We start from the raw sequence: 18,525 nt of genomic DNA, 5'->3' as shown, positions 1-18,525 counted from the left end.
CTTGAAATTTAGCTGTATTTTCTTAATTTTGTGAAATTGTTGCAACTTAAAAACGACAAGAGTAATTTCATTTGATTAACTTAACAATTATATAAGAAGTTAACATAAACTAAAATTTATAGTTATATTTACTCACATTTTTCAAGGTAATTGTTTTCCTAAAGATTTACTTATTCTTTAGGAAAATTAAACTTTTGTTTTTTAATTTTTTTACAGTGTGTGTCATGTTTTTATGGTTTTTTTTGACTGATTAAAGACACACATCTAAAAAAGTAGACTCAGTGTGCAAAAGCTTTAAGTGTAAGAGAAGCACAAACCGATTTCACAAGATGAAAATGTTTGTTTTGTTTTTTTGGGTTAAAACAGCACAATCATTTGCAACTCAAAAGATCTAAAACTACGATTACTCTCAGCTGACTGAGCAGCAGAGAGGTCTTGAGGCTAGGCCCAGCTGTGATGAAGAGCTGCTGAGCCAAGGTCTTAAGCTAAAAAAGTAGCGGTCTGATGACCAATCTGGGAAGCAGCTGCGAAGTAGGAGGATGAGAGGATTAGAACGTGTTGGGTTTAATATTCTAGACATCCTGGACGAAGATGACAGGGTGGGAAAGAAGGAAGACGATGGATAGCAAATGAGGAGGGATCAGCAGTGTGTAAGTAGAGGTCCAGGGATTACTGGATGGAGGTCACGGAGCGCTCTCGATCTCCCAGACGAGAGCATACATGTAGAAATCTCTTTCTTGGAGACGGACATGGAGCAAATGGACCGAGATCCGAGGGCAAAGACTTCACTTGACAGCTCTTGAAAAATGAAAAAATTATAAATTGTGAAGCGCCGCTGGTGATGGCTCTCCGGTTTAAGCATTCATAGAATATATGGGGCTGATGGATCATGAATTATAAGGCAAAATAGGAGAACATAAGGGCTTCTATTTTAAGAAGCTGGGGGCTTTTATGTCCCTCAGCAGAAGTCTAAAGCTGCATTACTGAATAATAAAGACCATAAGACCAGAATAAATGCATTCATTAGGGGAGTCACAGTGGTGGAAAGTGTCACTACCATCATCTGAACAGTGCAGCATGAACATGGACGAGAAAAGACAGCAGCTATTCAAATCAGTCTTGCAGAACGGATGAGAATAGCACTGAAGCTCTGTCATTTGAGAGATCTGTTGTAATATTTCAATGGCGTTAAAAATAAGTTGCAAAGAACAAAACTCAGTGATGGAATCTGGGACTCATCTGATGTTTCCCAACTTATTTGTTCCCATTCAAGATAGACAGATGGACAATGACAGACAACTTAGGTTATCTTGCCATGTTAGGATCAATTTAGCTCCAAATTCTACAAAATATCTTGCTGAGATACAATTATCCAATAGACATCTTCAGATTTTTGTGCTGATGTTGACGATGTTTTCTACTGCTCTTTTCTACTGCTCTTGAAACAATGATCATAGTAAATTAAAGCACTTGGGAGTTTAATTTGTCTGGATTTAACATGTTTTTATTAGTAAGTACTTCTTGGGACTTTTGGGGCGGATGTGACGGAGTGTTACAAAACATTTTATTACAGCAGCCTTAATTGATTTTCTTTAGTGGCTTGCGGGCAGCAGGACAAGCTGCAAACACAACATTGGCATTTTTTCACCTTGTAAAGCTGTTATGACGATCGTGTTTCTAAATAGCCTCCAATTTACACGTCAGTGAACACAGAAACATTAGCGTTCATTTGGAGTTGTGTTTCCGTTCACCTGGCGAAATATAAGAAGAGTATTTACTCTCTTTTTATTTATATTTTTTGATATCCACCAAGGGAAATATCTGGCTCTCCAGCTGCCAAATGCTCCTCTGTGTTCACCGAGTAGTTGCCAACTTCATCTGTCTGCTGTTTGATGCTGGGCAGCTCGCACAGAGGGAGACGTAAGAGCTGAAAACCAGGTTGATGAGAGCGGTGAGAGTGAACCTGGGGCCTTTTTTACAGAAACTCTGAAATACCATCTTATCTTAGTCAAGTATGGCATTTCCGATGTTTGGTATTACAGAGGCATGTTTCCTGCTTGCATCTTGGCATTAAAAAAAATCCTAATCTTAGGAATTTAGTAATTACAGCTAACAGAGACCCTGTCCGTCATTGAAAATGTGGTAGTTCTGTATGGCAGTGAAAAGGAAGATGGGGAAGAACAGCAACAGCAATTTTTTAATCATTTAAATAGAGTCAAGGCATTTCTATCTTGTAGTGCCTTATCAAACAAAAAGGTTATTTTCAGTGCCTTACAGGCAAAGGATAATAAAAATATTTTTGAATAAAAAACGATACAGCATTTGACAACTAGAGAGCCAGATGTTTCCCTTGCATATCAACAGTCAATAAAAAGAGAAAAAATATTGTAATTAATGACAAACTTCCCAAAAAGGCTGGGTTTCCTCTCCTCCACCGACGTGATTAGTGCCTCTGACTCCTCGTAGCTAAAATTACTGTAAATGTCCATTTTTTGTCCATTATAGCAAGCTAGCTACCCAGTGACAAGTGAGAGACATTGATATTATGGCTTCACCATCTCAAGTAGCTACGAGTACGCTCTTAACATAGATAAAGGCATAACAGGATGAGTGCAGATTGAAGAAATGAATTTAAAGTTGTAGTTAGGATTTTTTTTAAGTAAAATGAGACAGGAGGTTTGAGACAGGATCAGAGACAGACATGAGTATAGGATTTGCTTCTTTAGTAGGAAGACAAAATGTTTCCTACCTTCAAATTGGACAAGCAGGTAGGATATTTTTTCTCATTAGGGCCCCTGAACAGCAAAGTTCTGGGCAGTAAAGCCAAAACGATAAGCTGAAAGATGATAAAATGCTCTGTAGAGCTGGGAACTGCAGAGCCAGGTTATAAATCTATATAGGTTCACCACTATGAATAAGCCCATTGACATTACACATAGTCATTTGTCCCATTGTTAATAATTATGCTTCAGGAAAACGTTATCTTCAAGTATAACATCAACGGACAGCCTGAAGTGTCAATTAGTAAAGCAAATCAGAGGTACAAATGTGCCAAACAGTCAAAATTCATCATGTCAAGTCCCCCAAAATTAATAAAACTTATGTAAAATGGGAATCCATAGAGACAGAATATCCTCTAATCCTGCTTGTTGAACATAAAACATCAAACGCTTAGAGCGCCTGGAGAAATCCTCTGTATTTACGCTGCGGCACACACCACACCAATCCCAGAGCTCTCCAGTTAAGTTGCTCCATTTCCTGTGTGACAATGGCTAAATGGGTTCCTATTGAGGGCCGAGATGGGACACGGGGCAAGTGGCACGGCTCTCCACCGCCTGTGGAGGGGCCCGGCTGACAGATGGTTTATTTCCATTTGCTGAGGATGCTGATAGGCTCTCTGGGCCGTGGCAAAATGGGAAATACTATTCACACAGGCATATCAGCCCCAGACACTCTGCCGACTGAGAGTTATGCAGACATGTCAACTAAGCTGTCGTCAAAAGGAAAGAGAGACACAGATAGACAGGAGAGAGAGAGAGAGAGACGGTGAGCTAAGTGATCAGCCTAGCCAAAGGCGACACTGTACTCAGGGGAACAGTGCATGAAATTCATACCTAGACACATAAATATTTGATTGTGAGATCACACTTTACATCTATATGTCGACTTAGCTGGCCTGTGTTTAAGTGGTGGGCTGAAAGCCAATGATTGAATCAGATGGTATAGAGTAGCTGCTGCTCGGTGTGTTAGTGGCATTTGATTGCTTTCCACGAGAGACGCACCTGAAATATGAATGTAAGTGGTTGTAAGTATAGTCAATTATTAAATGAATTGAAATTATATGTACCACACTGAAATATTTGTGCTGGTGCAAGACATAAAGCAGTGTGTGTTTGTGTGTGTTATGATGATACTTTGCTGATTTTCAACCAGCCTTATATCATATCAATGTGGGTAGAATGTGTAAATGAACTGTGGTATACTTCCCTCCCTCTCACCAATGCCCAGATCTCTCTGTTCCTCTCTCGTCTCAGATGACGTGATTTTTGTTGGCTCTAGGGCTGTTGCTTGAACTACAGCATGGTTTCCCACACACTCATCGTGGCCTGCCACGATCACAATATCTGCCGCCATGCATTGATTATATATTTTGGAGCTGGACTGTTCATTAGGAGAGCTATTGGAATATATACCATTTGGTTATAGACTCTCAGAGCACAGAGCGTACTCTGAGCACAGATGGAGCAGAAGAACACCAGGCGCAGTGAAAGTGAAACTTAATTGTTAATTGTGCTGGGTCTAAAAGTTCACATTTCCTCGCCTCTGCAGCAGCTCCCCCTCTCATTCTTGGATCTGATCTGATCATCTCTGGTCAGATCAACAGATCAGTTCTGCACTCTGTGACTCAAACTCTCAGTGATAAGGACTCATGAAGAGTTCCCGTGCTGCGTTCACACACCCGCAAAGACATCCAAATTTAAAGACGACAGAGAATGACAAAAAAAGGGACATTCACAAACAAGATGCAAGATGGGAATGGCGTCAGTATAGAGTTGACTGTGTTTCAGTTTCAGTTCAACAAGTCGGCAAACCAATACATTGCAAACAAAACCAGTTCTAACCAAGTTTGAAATTGTTAAAAATATTAATTGATAAAAACCCATGAGACACAAATGAGGCAAAAGTGCTAACAAACACTACAGCTTTCACCACTGTTGATGTGCTGAGAAGCCCTCTGACTTTCCAAATTGAAAATCTGACTTCAGGAGGTGTTCCAGTTAACATTTCAAACTGGGAATGTGGAAATTCAGACTTCCCAATGTGAATGGAATGCACTATTATTGGTCTGATGAGGGGCAATGCATTCTGGTAGTTGCAGGTTTTCTACCTCTTGATCCAAGCAAAAGTCACAGCCCTTTTTCTCAGTTTTCTCTGAAAATGTAGCACTAACTTCAAAAGTATTTGCATCTTCATGCTGCAAAGACAGCCCGGTTTCATGAACGAATCATCTTTCCAGCAGTGAAATACTTCTTTAAATAATCCAAGGCTATTAGCCAATAACAACAGAATCAATCAGCCTGTCTGACTCGGCTCGTCTCTTCTATTTTTTTCTGTCACCTTTGTATGATCTCTTACAAAAGAAACTGTTATCAAATGGCACTATGACATGAAACAGATGTAAAGACATCAAACAGCTGTATACTCACCATGGACTGTAAAACAAAGTGGACCATTTAGTTGATTATAAGTAATCTGTCTGTTGTGTGTGTTTTATAGAATTAGCTGACTACAGTTTGTTCTGACAAAAAGGGGGTAAAAAGTGTCCTTTCTGCAATGAATGACTATTTTCCCAAACAGCTCCACTGATAGCCCCACCATTGAAAATGTTCAAATTACAGTGTTGCTCTTTGTGTCCCGGTCATAATGGCCCTAATCCAGTAATGTCCTTGTACATTTATCTGTCACTTCAAGCAATGTGTGAAGGGGAAAGAGGATAAAAAGGAACACTATTAAGTACAACAACAGTTTATCTGACTATAGATATAGTGTGAAATTGGGATCTATCTGTTTATCACCATATTTATGATAAATAATTTTATTATTTGGTTTGGAAAAAAAAGAAAAGAATGGTTTCTGTTGAAAATGCAGGCTGTAAATCTCCCCGTCAATGATTAAAATGAAGTTAACAACAAACTGCGGCTCCCCACTGTTCTCTGCATTATAAGCTTTGGAAAGAGACATTTCATTATGCTTCCACCCACACACACACCCCTCCCAAACCCCTGCCAAACCATTTCCACTAGAAAAAAAACCTTAATATCCTCTAATGACGCTCTGGGTATCCTAATGGCCAGGAACTAACAGGAAAACTGGAAAGACAGAACAAGCTAAAACTTCATCACCAGTTCTGGCCATTTTCATTGTTAAAGCCAAAATTACAGATGGGCCATTGGGCTTTAATGTGGTCAATAACGCAAATGAGGAGATTTATAATCGGTGCGGGCCTTTATAGGTCGGTGGCATCTGGACAGCGGGTTGTGGCAATGAATGAGAGGTAAAATGCTGGGAACATATCAGTTTTTATCAGTGGAAACATCCCTATCAATATTGATTACTGTGGTTAACAGCAGTAAAGTAAAACAGATAAATCACAGTATACTGCCGGACATGCAAAACATTAGGACCAACTCAACTGTGATATTAAACTGCATTTTACACCCCTAATGTGATATATATATTAATATTGCCCCAATTAGTAAATCCTGTCCCCGTTTCACAATACAGCAAGATAGAGTTCACTGAGGGTACAGCTGAGCTATCATCGTATATGTAATTTACCATCCAAATATCAATATTGATAATAACATAATATATTTTCTGGAACTAATGAAGAAATAATTGATGAATAAAGTAACCCTTGACATGTCTATGTCAAAGTTTATACAAAAAAGCAAAACCATCTAAATATTTCATCAAATTGATGCAAGAATCATGTGCATATTGAATATAGCCATAAAACGGTTTGGGTGTTGACTTCCAATACTTTACATACTTGATAGAGATACTAAAGGTACAGTCACCAAAATATAGGCTGCTATAAATTGAAAAGTCTTGGCTTAAAAAAAACACGAAAAAAAGAAAGAAAATTAAATTTCTGTCAATTGTTTAATTTTTAAAATCAAGCTAAAATGTCAAATAACTTCTGCTCAAATCTGAGGATATACTGCTTTTCTGTTTGTTTGGGCTTTTTTTTGTATTTTCTGAGTTGTATGTATTTGATTTTTGGACTATTGGTTGGACAAAATAAAACATTTTAAGGCATCTCTGGACCCCTTTGATGGTATTTTTTATTCTCTAAATGACTAATTGATTAATTTCTCAATTATTTTTAATCAATTAAAAGATTATCATTAGTTGCAGCCTTGATGATGTAACTCCCACATCTGCTTGCTAGTTTAAAAGCATTAAAAGTCTATAAACTGTCTCCACAGTTTGTTTAAGTTCTGTACGTAAAACAAGAACTTCAAATTTAGTAACCTACACATTTAACATCAGTGAATGTCTTATGTAGCTTTTTATTTTGCGGGGATTTTAATCCCAGCACTTGCCTCTTCACGAAAAAAAGCAGCCTCCTGATATTATTTTGCAAGGGCACTTTTGCTGTACCCTGGGCTTAGTGCCACCAAATCAGATTGTGATTGGTTTAAAGAAAAATGTTTTTTTTTCTTTGTGCAGAATTATGATGATTTCAGTCGAATCTTTTTCCAGTCTAAGATCCAGAAAGGATAGGAGACTCAGGTGGACATACCAAAGATAAGAACAAAATCACCATGCTGCAGAGTTATTTTCTTTGCTGGTGAAGAAAAACCTTTATGTTTTGCACTAATGTCTGAATCCCTGATGAAGGGAGGAGAAAATCATTTGCTTTTTTTTTTCTTTTTTCCTTCTCCAATGTGTCCCCGCCTCTCCGTGTGTTCCTGCGGCTTTTAAGAGTTGCCTCATTACTTTAACTTGTTCACTACACTGTGTCAGTAATTAATCAGTGGTAACTTTTCTCATCATCTAAGCTGCATCATTTGCATGATCTGAACTTCAATCTGTGCACTGAAGTTCTTATGCAAAAGCATGTTGCCCATCTGCCTCATTAGCAATTCCAGTCCAGCCCGAGCATTATATGTGTGTGTGTGTGTGTGTGTGTGGGCGTGCAGCAAGCCCACTGCAGGCCAGAATTAGAGTCCTGACGACGAAGCAGACTGTGAGGGATTGATCCCCCTCTGTGCCCCTCCCCCACCACCCTCCCCTGCCCAATTACAAGACTGTGTGTTTGATTTCCATCCAAGGCGGCCAGGCACTGTTTCTCGCTTCTACAAAAGCCTCCACCCCTGGCCGCGTGGTCGCCTTGCAGTCCCTCTGCCCACTCATACCCACCAATTATGCCACTTTCTAGTTTAAAAGACACAGCAATCCCACAATGCCATGCTGTACAACATAGAGATCCTCCCACACACACACGCACACACTGGGGTTTCCACAAACTGTACATCCACAATTCCCCACCCCACACACCCAATAATGACTTACTCCACTGCTGCTGGCAGGTTTTTTTTCCAGCGACTCCAGCCGCTTTTATTTGTTGTGCCAAATATTAGCATGCACATACATTAAAGGGGATACGTATGCGAGTCACAGTGCACACACACATGCTCAGGACCAAGTACACACGTGATGGCAAATGCATACTGTATGCAACTACTCCAAAAGATGAAAGAAAAGAACTATTTTTCAGCTGGCTCGTGGTTACCTAGGCAATTAGAGACAGAGCTGAGAGGATTATTTAGCCTTCCTCGAAGAGATGAAGAGAGTGTGCTGTGACGCAGAGGTAGCGTGCGAGCTTAAAAAGAGAGAAATTTGACTTCTTTTTGCGCTTTGTGAAATGCAAATTACTAATCCATCAGGGAAATTCCCTGACTTAAATACTGTAGATTCCCAATTAAAGTGAATCTAACACAGCTGCTATTTAGCAGAAGAAACCAATGAACGGCAGGAGAGAAGCAGTACGTGCAGCATTTTGTTTGTCATGTTTAACTTCGGTGTAAAGGGTTCATATTAAGCAAATCTATGGAACATTTCCAACAGCCCAGACTGTAACCATGGCAATCCACATTACCTACTTGGATATTTTTCTCTCCTGAGCCAAAAGGAAAACAGCTTGATATAATGGGATGAAGCCAGGCTCTGACACACACACACACAGAAACGTAGTAACAGAGGTTCTTTGGCTTTCATTTTTTCTTAAGTGACAGACCAGTGTTGTGCTACTGGGCAGAGTGGGTATCATGGTTCTGAGGCTGGTCTCAACCACACACCAGCTAAATCAGCACAAATAGGTATATGAGTGAGAGCAAATCAATACGTGGCTTTTCATTATGGTTCTATCTCCTGGCGCAGGTCGGTTCACAGTAATGTCAGATACAGTGGAAATTGAGAGACTCATCAAGGACTTTGGTCTCTTCAATGACGAGCCGCAGGAAAACAAGGATGTGTCACCGGTGAGGAGCGCGAGCCGTCGGCTCCACTGGAATTGTTTTGATTTACTTTATCTGCTGTTTGCAGATTTGCACACAGTGCTGCACCTGAACCGAATGGATTCCTTTTGATAAGAAAGCTGCAAACATTAAAAAAAAGCTCTCTAAGGGAAAATCCTTCCAGTTTATAAAACTGTAATGTATGTAATGCATTCCAAAAATCTGCATTTGATGTTATAATCTACTTTCGCTGTTTTGATCTGGCTTTTGACAATCAACAGAGCATGTCTAAATACATTTCTTCATTAAGTTTAGTTGGAGAGAGCAATAATGATGAGCAGTTGTCTCACTCCAGACAAAAACATCATGCCTCTCACTGAAACATTTCTGCCCTTTTCTTTCATGGATTCTGACTGTATGATTATCAAAAGTCACATTCTTCAGAGTAGTACTCTTTGAGTACAAGAGTTACCTTAGGTGGCGTAAGTGTATGGTGGCTGGTCGAACACATGAGCCGATGCAGCACAAGCAACTGCCATTTTTTAAAAATCTATTAGCCGTGTAAGCAATCGACTAACTTTTCTTAGTACTGGTTATCAGATGTAGATACAGTAGCCATCTTGTGTTACTTACAATAATTCACAATAATTTAAAGCTATTTTAATATTGGCTATATATGAAATATACATTTATAAATATTACAATATTTTGGTGATACAAGAAAATCATTTTAAAGCTGCTTTTATTCGTGATATTCTCCTAGAAGTATAATAATAATAATATACTGTACATGCCGTTTTATGTCAGCAGTTATTTATGTTGATGACATGCTGCCACATTTTTGTATTTTGTGATTGAGTTGGGTTGTATTGTTGTTGCTTTCCTAAATTGCTAACAAATGCAGATTTGTACTTGCCTGATATCAGACAGAATTGTCAACTTAATACACTTAGTTTCCATCTTTAGTCTGACATTGTGTCCACTGTAATAGATATCCATGGGAGAGGAGGATTTGATTTTCCCCAGCCTATCACTAGAGATCAAATTAGCCTCCTAAATCTGACTTCACTTTAAGTCTACGTTGATGAGTAGCCATGCCAACGTGATGTTTTTGCCGGCGTTTTAAGAGAGGAGCAGAGTGAAGTAGAACCAACTATGATGTGAGAGGATATTGAGAAGTCTTTGACCAGCCTCGACAGCAGCATTTATTCCGTCTATAGAGCCTGCCATAGGGTTAGGGTTTGTCATTACTCCACATTGGTTCCAGTGCACTGCTTCACAACAGCTTGACAACATTTCAACAACAGTTCGACAACAGCATCAGTCCAGCCTGTGGCACTGATTGGCTAATCATTAGTCCCTGCGGCATATATTGGATTGATTTTTATTTTATCCAAGAAAACACTGTTTCATGTCAGAATGCCAGACAAATCAGTCAAACTTCTACCATACACCTATGGACCTTAAAGCAGCATGCTGAATGTTATTTCTGTCCCATATTAAGGATGCAAAAAGAGAAGGTGGAACTACACAGAATCAAATCATGTCTTTGAATCATTAAAAATATCTGACTTGTAGTTATTTCATACAGTGCTAATAATGCAGAGACAACCACAGAAGCCACACTTTTTCAGTACATTGTTATGAAAGTGGTGAGAGGGATGACGAAGGTTCCTGTGTTCAGCTTGGTTGAGCTTCTTCTGGCATGATTCATCTCTTTCCTTCACTTCCCCTGACCTCCTCTTTCCCTCCATAAAACTGGCCGTCCATTTCTCTCTGAGACCATCCATCCATTTGAGATCCTCCTCAGAAAACCCTTTGGCGCCTGTATCTTCCTACCACTGTCTTTGTTGCTGTGGAGTGATTATTGAGTCTAAAATACAATTAAACAAAAGACTTCCATACATTATTTAATGAAATTTGACATGGACAAGATTAAAGCTGATGGCAGTGAAATGCTGAATAAATATTTGTTTTGAACAAGAAAAGGACAAAAAGTAGTAAAACAAATCGTAAATGACTAATGGCGGTCTCTTAAACATGCGCGTTTGTGCATGAGCCCCCTGTTTGCACATGCTTTTGTGCGTGCTTTCATCAGAACAGTATGAGTCAACAGCGAGCTTTGGGGAAGCAGCACCCTTCACTACTAATTATACTCTCTCCTGCTTATAAATTGACACACCAATGAATGAATACCCGTCCATTACATATGGACACCCACTACTGATGGTTACCATACTCTAATTAGCCAGAAAACCCATTCATCTGCCCCGTTGTTACGTAAACCATTATATCCATCATTCATTAATACCTACCTTTATCAAATTCAATTAAGTGATGCATAATTATAAGCTAAATTTGGTCTTCAGGAGCCATTTGTACAATGGCCGTTGGTACACTAATGAAAATCAGCTCTGACTCAAAAGAAGATGGAAGTATGGTTAGCAAAAGAGCAAAAAATAGCCAATGCAGACAAAACTGTGACTTGCAATACTAAGCTGGTCAGTATTTTTGCACAATATGGAGTTTATCATTCTTATCAACACATAAGTGTGTGTAATAAGAAATGCAGTATATAGCATTGTCCTGCTATGCAATTAACTTGGTTGACACAGCAATAAAGTATTGAAATTGACCTATACAGCACTATACTGCAGGCTACAACAGGCCTATGTGTCTGTCTACTCATGTGGAGATGATACACTTTAGCGCTAAGCTACTGAAAATTCATTTTGTGTGTGTGTGTGTGTGTGTGTGCAGCCAGACAGTTACCTTCCCAAGTAACAAGTGCCTGTGGTTCTGTATTAGCCAGCAATCTCTCTCACTTACAGTGCATTTCTGCTCTCTCTCTCTCCATTCACAGTAGATAAGTCGCAGAGCGGGTAGACAGAGAATAATGACATTGAGCATGCACAACAACTGCCTCCCTAGGAGAGGGCCCCGGGGAGCATTTTGCAGTATTATGCAGTCAGCCATAACTAAAACATCATTACAACCCTATTCACAGGCCTGACCAAAAGTATGGACTGGCTGGAGAGAGAGACTGGATGGAAGGATGGATGGACGGACGGATAGATGGATGGAAGACTGCAGCTAATGATTATTTTTATTGTTAAATAATTCTGCTGGCTGTTTTCTCCATTAACCCATTAACTCCTACACTGTAAACAGTTAATAGTGCTTGCTGTTGTTCAAGTTTCTTGCTTCTTTCACCAACAGTTCAAAACCCAAAGCGATTCGGTTTACCATATACAACAAAGAAACGCATCAGTTAATTATAATGTATCTAAAACAGGAAATCAATGATCAAAGTAGTTACAGATTATTTTTCAGTCACTGCAGCTCCAGATAGGTGGATGGGTGATGCCATAGATAGAATACCATTATAATAGCATTCAAATAGTTTAATGTATTGAATACCAATATCTCTAAATTCAATTTGATTCTGCATCATGCATGTTACAGACGTCACCCTTCACTGCATACACCTGCAGTACAGCAACACTAAAGCCCTCACCTTCAGGATACTTCCTCCTGTATGAAATACTGTCATAAATACAATAAACAAGCAAAGTAAAGCTCCAAATGGGTGGATACTGATTTAACATAAATCTGACGACAGGTGAAGGGAAACAGCAAGGCATAAACATCAAATCACAGTCAAGCTTTCAAGTGCATTTTTTTGCACTTAAAGTTATAATCCTCAAGATTCTCATGAAATCCAGTGCAGTGTTGCTCTTTATTATTTTTCATTGTTAGTGACTTAGTCCACCATCCCGGTGTGGTATTCAAATTGCCTTTAATGGATGTGAGGATATATAATCCAGATTTACTATTTGTAATTTTATCTGACTGATATCAGTCGTATCAATTATAAAAAATGAGTACACATAACCAGATTTGGGACATTTTTTTAAGTGTTTTATCAGCAAATATGCTTTATTGTAGGTAGCAGCTAATGTAAACTGCTATATAAAGAGCTTCTGAGCTACTGTGTTGTCAAAAATATTGTCTTACCAAAACATACTGATATTAGTACTTGTTTCAATACACATTTTCTGCAGTACTGAGACATTTGAACCAACTGTGCTTTCTCTATCTCTTGTAAATGTTGACTACAGTCATTCTGTTATCATTATTGTCATGCTATTGCCTTGTTAAATTTATCTTTCAATAATTTTTTGCCCTTAATGTCAATTTTTCTTCATGGTATCAAAAAATGGCATCGAATATCAGTATTTTTCAAGGTACTATATTAAAGTTAAAAATGCCAGTTTTTTAACAACACGAGACAGGTAGCCAACTTGGCTGTGCTCTGTTGTTGGAGTACGTACTTGCTTTATGTGCAGCACAAAATCTAAATATTGTTGCATTTTTTTTGACTGACTTCTTTATTAAAACTACCCCAGTTTGTTTGGCTGCACTGTAAACACACACTGCGGTTACTCTTCTGTTGTATTTCCTACTAAGCTGTCATGCAATGAGTGTTTGCTGTAATAATAACCAGAACTTGAGGGTACAGCAGTAACAGGTGTCACCATATAAACCAGGACATTTTGTTGCAACTTCCATGTCTCCGCACTTACAGTATATGTGAATTTATTTGTCTCAATACTCAATTTATGCTACTGTATATACACAGTATTTAGTACTATTTCTTTCAGTTGTTCCATGCTTCATATGTGTAGAGAATATGCTCATAATGCATATTTTAAAAAATTAAAAAACAAAACCCTCTAGAGTGTGATCTGTGTGGAGTGAGCCGGCTATCAGCAGTCAGCTGACCTGCTGAGCCAAAGGCTGCCTGGCCAGAAACTCATGAGTAATATTCAATTATGCACACGTTACAAAAACTACTCGCTCATTAAACCGAAGCGAAGAATTGAACTGACACATTAATGAGCGACTGAATACATAAATGAAAAATTGCAGATAGCAACAAACATTTGGAGAAGTAGCATGAAATCACTTTTGCTTGCTAACAAGAGGCCAGAGCAGTTCCTTTTAATGCTGCACCATAAACAACGAGTTATCGGACTGTCCCTGTGAACACCCTTTGCACTGTATCTTATCACTGTAATCATGACAATATCAAAACTTAATATGATTCAGTGAATGTCGTGATTTTTTACAAAATGGAAATATATAAAATAGTCCCTGACACATTGAGGAAGCAAGAAATGACTCTCAAGTCAATGTGAGATGTAAAAAAACCTGAAACCTTCATCATTCCACACCTGTTGAAGAAACAACACTTCACTTCAGGTGTCCACCATCATGTATCACTGTCTTTCAGACAGTAACCGCTTCCTCTCTTGTGTTTAAAAAACAGGGAATGCTCTGTCATTAAACCCCTTCTGTGCTTCAAATAGATCACTAACACTTCACCTTCCCTTCAAATTGTGATTGCACCCCAATTCCTTACACCACTGATGCTCGACTTGCTCCAAAGGGAAAAAAATCTGCAGATAATTAAAAATACGGCGGGAGAGTAACATGACAACTTATGAATATGTAAATCTGGCCTTGACTCAACCTGCATCCACTTCTTACAACCTTTTTTTAAATTTCCCTGAGAATTATGCCTTTCATCTTTCTGTAGTTATAATAAAAAAAGGTGCGCAGTGCGAATACACACACACACACACAGAAACACAAACACACACACACACAGAAACACAAACACAAACACCACCACCCTGATGCTGTGTGTAACTCTCTGTGCTGTCCTCTCCCGGGCTGTGACCCAGCCGTGTAATGAAGGCTATAAATCAGCACCTTGGACAGTGCTAGGCAGCCCTGAGCTCCTGGATGTACATACTACTGGAGTCAGGAAGGGAGAAGAGGGGGGTGAGCTGCTTTCAGCACCGGGGGAGAGCGGACAGCGACAGCCTTTGACATTCCTACTGTAAAGAGGCGAAAAGCCCTCCCTATCTGGAGCTGCCCTGCATAGTACTGATGACTAAACAGAGTTATTCAGGTTGTTGCACAGCTAGCTTAGCAGGGATGTGATTCAGATGAAAGGGATGAGGGGGGGATGTGTGTGTGTGTGTGTGTGTGTGTGTGTGTGTGTGTGTATGTGTGTGTGTGTGTGCGTGCTTGTGTGAATGAGGTCCTATCCTGAGAGATGCTGCTACTGCAGAGTGACAAAAAGAGAGGGAGAGAGTGACACAGGCCGAGAAACAGAGACGTGTTGGAGGGAGGAGGTGTTGGCAGGCACTTATCCACCTTAATGAGGGTCCCAACACAGCTCTGTGCACATTACATGCATTAGAGCTGTTATTGATTATTAATTAATTTGTTGTCAACTATTTAACTATTTACATTAATCACTAACTAATTTGATAATCGATGAATCCATTTTAGTAGTAAAAAAAAGGTAAAATGATCTGATTCTAGCTTCTGAAATATGAATGTTTTGTGATTTACTCCTCCATGAGAGGAAACTGAAATATGTTTGGGTTGTGGACAAAACAAGAAATTTGAGGACATCATCTTAGACTTTGGAAGACACTGATTGACATTTTTCTCAGTTGTCTGACATTTTAGACACCAAACAACTGATCCCCTTGACACAAGGGCAAATTTGCTTAATTTCTTAAAAACAAACAGGCAAACGAGAAAAAAAAAACAGGAGTAAAGAAAAAAAATTGCTTAAAAATTACTTTTGAAAAATTCTGTAAAAAATAGTTTTAAATCTATAATTATGATAATTATTGGTATAGCTCTCTGAAGAATTTTTCCCCTATCTACAACTTTTTTTTTTTTTGCAATTTGCAATTTGCAATTTGCAGGACATTCTTTGCCAAGTTGCTGATTGCCTTTTTTTGCTCCAAGTTTTTGGGAGAAATTTTAAAAAAGGCCTCTGAATGCAGCACAAGAAAAGTGATGTCAATCCAGGTTTCAAAGGGTTAATCAAAAAATATCAACAATGAAAGTAATAATTGGTTGCAGGCCTAACATCGATGCATTACCTGGAGCAGATAAAACCAGACAGCCTGACAAATGAGTCTGACATCTACATAGAGCAGGAGAGGTGATGGGCTACAACCACACGTCTCACACACTCAGTATGAACATGAACTTTAAAACTCCATTCTGCACACACTGATGCATTATGCCTGCATGTCAATCAGACGGTAAATTCGACAGTGCTCGAAGATAGCAGCACATACACAGTCAGCGACGTGCAGGTAATCATGTTAGCTTAACACTTCTGCTTGCACTGTTACGTGGCTTTATGTCATGCTTGCTAACCTGCCCTTGATGGTTCCAATTCGCCGCACATATAAATGGGGTCATGCTTCAACCCTGTCACCAACCTTCTACAACTGCTGTCCGTGCTCTTAGCACACCATTGTAATCTCCCCCCATCACAAAAAAGAAAAAAAAAAAAAAAAAGATGCCCGCATTAAGTTAAATATTCATGTTCCCAGCGCTGGTCTATTTTTATCATTAAGCCCTCACAGGTAGGAGAAGCAGCATAGTGACTGTTCTCTCATCCGCAACCTGTCTCTCCAGTGCATCCCTGAGAGTCCTGACAACAACTGGGGGATTTGTACCGTAACGCCAACATGAAACAGTGAGAAAAAAAGCTGAGACGAATGTAGAGAGCAAAGGCAAAAAAAGAGGGCATTGAAGGAGAGAGCTGGGCCCTGAGAGAGAGGGATGTGTGCATAGCTTCAATCCTCAACATATAGCAGAGAGGAACAAGAAATACAGCCGATGTGCAGCTTCTGCAGGATTATCCTCAGTTCGAATGAGCTGATGGGTTTGAAAACGGTAGCCGAAGTTAGTCGCACTTCGAAGAATAGGTTCAATGTCTGTCTAGGCCTGAGCTGGTGTGCGCTCTCTGGTGAACAGCCGGTACGAGAGCACTCACAACACAGCTCTGCACAAACCAGCAACCTACAGGTTCTCTCCAGAAAGCCTGCAGAGAGTGAGGACTGGGCTGAGCGGTGGGGATTGGATGGAGGGCTGATTTTGACAGCTGGGGGCGATGGGATTAGCAGAGATGGTGGCTTGGTATCTGTAATTGTGAGTGGTTGTATGTGTGCATGTGTGTTTCTGTGTGTGTGTGTGTGTGTGTGTGTGTGTGTGTGTGTGTTCAAATACCCATACTGCCTGTCTACAGAGTGCCATATGTGATGGGAGCATTTACGTTTGCCATGAAGAATGAATGACCCGTTGGATGGCTACAGCAGAAAAACGTTTTCTCCTGTGCACTTTTGCATGTTTGATTGTATGTTTGTGTGTGTGTGTGTTTTTGTGTGTATTGTGTATGTATTGTATGCAAGTGTGTGCTGGACGAAGCTGTAATGCCCTTACACTCACCATCCATCGTATGGAGTGAGCCCATTACTATTCCTGTCACAACAGCCTTGCAGTAAGAGCAGCAGCAGAGGAGGCAAGCAGGCCGACCACCGTACAGTGCTGTACTCACATACACACGCACACACACACACCTCCTCTTCCCATGACTGCTCAGTGTAACCCTAAATTGTGCATATTGTGTGCTTTACCAGGCATTGTTCTATTCTCTGTGTGTTTATGTGGGCAGATGTACAGTATCTATGTGTCTTTCATTGCAATATGAACGTCCCTGTTGATGCATATCTGCTCATGTGTGTATGTGTGTGCGCAACTGCATGACACATCCCATCACTCACCCTGGCTCTGCGCTCCCCCGTCCCCCTCCTCTGTGTCGGTCAGGTTGTTAAGCATCCCGGCTCCTCTACGGTACTCTTCTTCTGCTGCGGAGCGGTGTCACCGATCGAGCTCTCGGCGGCTCTCCCTGCGCTCCACCCACTGTGATACAGCCACAGAAATCGCGGGGAAGCAGCGTAGAAAAATATGCAAGCCGGATCCTCCTCGCTCCTCTTCGCTCCTCACTGCCCGTAGGATGCACGAAGAGAGGCAGCAGAAGAGAGAGAAGGATTTTTTTTCTTCCTCCCTCTGTAGATCCTCCTCTTGACGTCTCTTCTCCGCTGGCTTGTAAGCGTGACTCTCTCGCTCTCTCTCTGTTGCTCCCTCTCTCTCTCTGTTGCTCTCTCTCTTTACAGGAGGAGGAGGAGGGAAGAGGGAAGCTGCAGGAGTTTGGTGGATGATGGAACGCCTCAAAGCTGCACACTTGCTCTCTCCCTCCTTCCTTCTCTCTATTTTTTTTCCCTTTCTCACTCCTGATCTCTCCCACTCACAGATACAAAAAAAACACACTCAACACAACACTCTCCCCTGCTCAGATGATGTTGCTCAGTCAATGTTGCCAAACTGATTACATATTTAAGCAGTAGTGTGATTTTTTCTATTTCTATTTCTCCACTCCCTCCCCGCCTTCCTCTGCTCATCGAAGCTGTCAGACAGAGAGGTGATTGGGGAAGTGGAATTGATGCTGTTAAAGAGAGAGCCGGCGGTAGCCTCGCCGCTCTGATGTTTTCTGTCCACAGAGGTGCATTATGCATCAGCTTTTTCTCCTGTCAGCTTTGTAATAAGCCGCCAC

The 18,525-nt window shown here is 40.2% G+C and overlaps 1 protein-coding gene across 3 annotated transcripts in view; it reads right to left on the bottom strand.

Moving 5' to 3' along the window:
- Positions 1–18,525, bottom strand: part of slc12a5a (solute carrier family 12 member 5a) — a 199,981-nt gene that overhangs the window by 108,467 nt on the left and 72,989 nt on the right. Inside the window, exon 1 of one of the 3 annotated variants that reach the window (XM_042508305.2) lies at positions 17,696–18,183. The exons of the other annotated variants lie outside the window; for them this stretch is intronic. Within the exon in view, the coding sequence (XP_042364239.2) occupies positions 17,696–17,750 (55 nt within the window). The 5' untranslated portion in view covers positions 17,751–18,183. Of the gene's footprint in view, positions 1–17,695; positions 18,184–18,525 lie in introns of those variants that run through there. 3 annotated transcript variants of the gene reach the window in all.

This window comes from Plectropomus leopardus, chromosome 2 (assembly GCF_026936395.1).
Source record: "Plectropomus leopardus strain MGB_pleo_1.0 chromosome 2, ASM2693639v1, whole genome shotgun sequence".
Lineage (NCBI taxonomy): Eukaryota > Metazoa > Chordata > Actinopteri > Perciformes > Serranidae > Plectropomus > Plectropomus leopardus.
This window is presented reverse-complemented; position numbering and strand designations above follow the sequence as displayed.